This window comes from Hibiscus syriacus, unplaced genomic scaffold (assembly GCF_006381635.1).
Source record: "Hibiscus syriacus cultivar Baekdansim isolate YM2019G1 unplaced genomic scaffold, ASM638163v2 tig00110683_pilon, whole genome shotgun sequence".
NCBI classification, from domain to species: domain Eukaryota; kingdom Viridiplantae; phylum Streptophyta; class Magnoliopsida; order Malvales; family Malvaceae; genus Hibiscus; species Hibiscus syriacus.
In genome coordinates, this window is record NW_024062823.1 from 3,720,245 (window position 1) to 3,725,033 (window position 4,789).

General features: G+C 34.5%; 1 protein-coding gene across 1 annotated transcript; it reads right to left on the reverse strand.

Moving 5' to 3' along the window:
• Nucleotides 1-212: 212 nt before the first annotated feature.
• On the reverse strand, nucleotides 213-1,169 carry LOC120138321. Its single transcript, XM_039153825.1, has 4 exons — nucleotides 754-1,169; nucleotides 604-675; nucleotides 463-532; nucleotides 213-345 (listed from the first exon to the last, which is right to left on the reverse strand). The coding sequence occupies exons 1-4, from the start codon at nucleotides 1,057-1,059 to the stop codon at nucleotides 329-331; spliced, it is 465 nt and encodes a 154-aa protein (XP_039009756.1). The 5' UTR covers nucleotides 1,060-1,169; the 3' UTR covers nucleotides 213-328.
• Between the last annotated feature and the right edge of the window lie 3,620 nt (nucleotides 1,170-4,789).

The window sequence follows — 4,789 nt, forward strand, 5'->3', positions numbered from 1 at the left end:
CCTAGTTTCAAGCTAGCCTGGCATTTCCACAACTTCAGAATTGCAGTCAAATTTAGTTTTTTTTTATCTTTTCTGCTTAAAAATGAAGTTTCTTTGGTGAACACTACAAGCTACAGTGAATTACATGGTATACACACCATTGAAAGAGGAATTTAATCTTAGTTGTTTCCCAATGCATTTGCAGATAAAAAGCAGAATTGGAAGACAATACGATCCCTTTGAGATTTAATGCCCTTTTCATTATTTTTACACATTCCTTCCCATTTCTCTCACGAGCAGTAGAGACAAAAGCTGTTGCAGTTTACCCTTTTGTCATTGATTCCCAGTTTCATTCCTCAAAACCACCTGTTCCAATGGATTAATTCAATGCAAGTTAAGATACATACAAAACTATTGAGAATATGATACATCAGTGCTAAAAAACAATGCCAGAATTTATGTACAAGTGAAAGAAAAGGTTACCTGCTGCATCTTTTGAACCTGCTTTTCCATATTTCAAGATCACAAATTTCTTCTGGAATGCTGATTGACCCTGCAAGAAGCACACAGTTGACAACAATGGAAGCAAAACTGGTTTCAAAGGAGGAGATAGTAAATAAATACCTTAAAATATGTACCCGAGAAGTCTTGCGAAAAGTCCAACAAATCCGCCGAAGCTTCTTTACTGCAATTTTTCTATACATACACCAACAACACCGATTATAAAAGAAAGGGACAGTAAGAATGTTGCGGTCATAATGTGCTCGAACTTGCCTTGGAAAAGCTTATTACAGGAGAGCTGGCAGTGTCATCTTCAAGACAAGAATGGTATTGATTGCTAGCATCTTCTTTGATTATCCTTTTGTTTTTGTTTCTTTTCTTAAACTTAGCTGGTTCAGGGGCTGCAGGAGGAGCCGAACAAAAGCTTCCATCCTCTTCATCTTCACCGTAATGTCCTGGACCAGATGAAGCTTCAGACACCATTGATAAGCCCTCTTCCTCATCAAAGCTCTTTTGATCCAAGTAGATGGTCCAACCGGATTCACAACTACTACCACATTGTGAAGCCGATGCATTCATTATATAAAATAAGTGTTTTATTGATTGTATAACAAAGATAGAAAAAAAATAATGAATTGGTATGAATGAATGAGAAGAAAAAAAGAATAAGGAAACTCTTTGCTTTTATCTCTGAGATTTTCACATACACGCAGAGCGTTGAGGTGTTTGTGTATATAAGCATAATTGAGAGGGATAAGACCAAACGAATCACACTCAAATCCTAGACTAATTTTGTCCTTTCTCCTTATTGGGGAAACCGGGTTATTTCCCACACGAACGTAGTTTCAAAATTGACCTAAAATGTCAAGATTAAAACCACCAAAGGTTGCACAACGGATAAACCTATCAAACTATTGAATATTGAAACACAATGGAAAAACCAAATAAAAAACAATAAAAGAGAGAACACACCAAATTTATAAGGTTCGACGAGAATATCGTCTACTCCTCGGGAACCACACCGGATGATAACTTCACTATCAACAAAATATTACAACAAATGGAATTATGTTGAATTATGTTTCGATATAACAAATTTAAAGGCAAAATGTTTTTGGACTTGAATTAAATTTATTCAAAGTTTTAAAAAAGGTTTCAAAAATAATTCAAAGTCCATCAAAGTGCATCCATGCACCTCTGCAGTGCATCCATGCACCCCTGTAGTGCATCCATGCACCTGCTACTTGTGCATCGATGCACCATGTAGTGCATCCATGCACTTCATTTCGAATGCAATTAGTGCATCGATGCACCCTACTGTGCATCCATGCACCCTGCTGTGCATCCATGCACCAAGGCTGTAATGGCTAGTAACGGCTAGTTTATTTGAATTTAATGAAGGGGTATCGAGGCACCTTGATAGTGCACCGATGCACCATGTTATGGGCAGCCTTTTTGAGTAGAAAAATCATCCCCAAACGGCTCGAAAACATCCCCAACGATTATATACGACATCAAACACATTCCAAGCTATAAATACAAGCTAAGGACACTTGAAGAAGTAAGAGAACAACTATCCAAGAAATCAAACACAAGAGAAGAGTTTTTCATTCTTATTTCATCTTTCTATTGTAAATATTTTGTTCTTGTGAGCTCAATCTTGTAAACACCTACCTTAGAGAGGTCTTCTTGTTTACATCTTTTATCCTTTTGTAAAGAGGTTTTAGTTCTAGCTAAGCCTTGTAAAGGCTAGGGGAAAGGTTCTTGTTTAGCCCGTGAAAAACTAGGGAGTTGTAAGGTTACTCTTTGTCCTCAAAAGAAAGAACAAATTAGTGAATTTGTTGGAAATCCTTGGTGAGGAGCTAAGGTAGTGGAAGTAGACTTTGTTTGAGAAAGTCGAACCACTATAAATCGCTGTGCAATTCTCTATCTTTTAATCTCCTTACTCCCTAAACACAAAACCATTCCGACCCCTCTTTGCAAACCGTTCCGGTTGTCGATTCGAGCTTCCGAAAATCCCAATAATTGGCATCAGAGCCTAACTCGTTAAGAAGGTTTTACCACCTTGAGACGATCCTCGAAGAAGCTCTACCAATTTCTGACTCAACCGATAAAGAAATTACTTTTTCCTTCGGTGCTTATTATCTTGAAGAATATCCTATTATTGATTCAAAACTGGTCAACAAGCCACCCTTCTTCAATGGAGAAAATTATGCACATTGGAAGAATAAGATGATGTACTTTATTCAATCCTACAATCTAGGAGCTTGGAACTCAATCATGGACGGTTACTCTTATCCACTTAGCATGTACAACGATTGGAGTAGAGAAGAGCAGAAAAAATTTCAGCTTAATTCTAAGGCTATACATATTCTATTATGTGCTTTAGGCCCAAATGAATATGGAAGAATCTCATCTTGTTCCAGTGCCAAAGAGATTTGGGATAAGCTCCAAGTCACTCATGAAGGAACCAACGAAGTGAGGGAATCAAAGAAAAGTCTTCTTAACCATAACTATGAGAACTTCAAGATGAAACCCGATGAAGACATCAAAGCTATGAAAAATAGATTTTCTATGATTGTCAACGGTCTCAAGGGATATGGAGAAGTAATCTCAAATGAGAAGCTTGTGAGGAAGATGATATACTCTCTTCCAAAGGAGTGGAAATCAAAGAAGATGACCATTATCGAAGCAAGAAACCTAAAGTCTCTCACTCTCGACGAGCTAATTGGTTCCCTTCTCACTCATGAGATGATGGTGAAGAAAGATGAAGAAAGGAAAGAGAAGAAAAACAAGAAGAATAAGAAAAATGAGGAGGTAGGCATTGTCTTCAAATCCACCAATGAAAGCTATCAAGATTCAAGTGATGAGGTGGATGAAGACAATGATGAACAAGAAGAAGAGATAGTCAAGCTCTTGAAGGAACTCAAGAGATTCATGATTTCCAATGAAGTGAAACATGAATCAACCAAGAAGAAGAGTCCCCCGATATGTTTCAATTGTCAAAGAAAGGGGCATGTCAAGTATGAATGACATCTTCTAAAGAAAAAGGGGAAGAAGGCATTTGTTGCATCTTGGAGTGATGAAGATGATTCCAATGATGAAGATGAAGTAGTTAACTTATGCCTCATGACCACTCAAGAAGAATTCGAGGTATCTTCTAACTCAAATGAATTTAATTAATTTACTTTTGATGAGTTACAAAATGCTTATATTAGGTTGTATTTGGGATTTGAGACCATGAATTCCAAATATAAGAAATTAATTTCAAAACACAAAATTAAAGATAATTTGATTTTGAAAGCAAAAGTTGATTCTGAAAATCAAAATGAAATTTTGAAAAATAATTGAGAGCTTTCATAAATCAAAATAAATGATTTAGAAAAAGAAAATTTTGAGTTAGGAGTTAAGCTTGAAAGCTTAATAAAAGAAAAATAATTAATTTCTAAAAACAACCTATTATGTTTAAATATGGCAAAATGCTCACATTGCCATTACCATGGTCATATGGAACATACTTGTCCTTTGAAGAAAGGAAAACGTTTTAAAATTAGACAAGTATGGGTTCCGAAAGGAACAAGGGGCATTGAAACTAACGTTCAAGGATCCAAAGCAATTTGGATACCAAAATCTACTTAAATGTCTCTTGTAGGTGTGTGGGATCAATAGTGATGAAAATGATGATATTAAAGATGCTCTAGCCACACATGAAAAGGAATGGGTAACCTCTAAGCTTAATATTTTTAATTTTAGTTATTTGGTTGCTCATAGGATTTATGCATGCATGAGTTTTGATTTTAAATGATTATGCATTGTTTTTAATCTCATGTATGTTAAAAAAATGGTTATGATGAACATTTTAAATTTTTAATGATTTTTTTTATTTTTAGTTCATCATAATAAAATTTTGGTCAAAATTGGTTTTAATGCAAATGATATCTCTCTAACAATTGATATCAATTTTTCAAAAATTTGATTTTACAAATTTTAAATTTTTGACCTAAATTTAAATGTTTATGCATGTGATTTAAATGAAAATGATATCTCTATAGCAATTGATATCAAAATTTTCTAATGCATAACATTTTTGGAAAACTTTATGCATATGCACTTAATTTCAATAATTAATATTGCATAAAGTATTTTAGACTTGGATATATTGAATTTCATGTACTACTAACATGTTTGTTATTCTTTGTTGGAATTCAATTTTGTTTAAGTGTCAAGTTCTTAAAGCTAAATTTTGTTTGGAATGCATTTATTGAGGGGGAGCTTTGATTTTTCGAATAAGTTTTAAAATGTCAAATTT

Bases quoted from the DNA above. Each gene is read 5' to 3' on its own strand.
- LOC120138321 (XM_039153825.1), bottom strand. From the start codon at position 1,059: ATGAATGCATCGGCTTCACAATGTGGTAGTAGTTGTGAATCCGGTTGG. The intron at 676-753 runs GCAAGTTCGAGC...GTGTATGTATAG, and splicing joins CTGTAATAAGCTTTTCCAAG to AAAAATTGCAGTAAAGAAGC. The intron at 533-603 runs GTATTTATTTAC...TGCTTCTTGCAG, and splicing joins TCTCGGGTACATATTTTAAG to GGTCAATCAGCATTCCAGAA.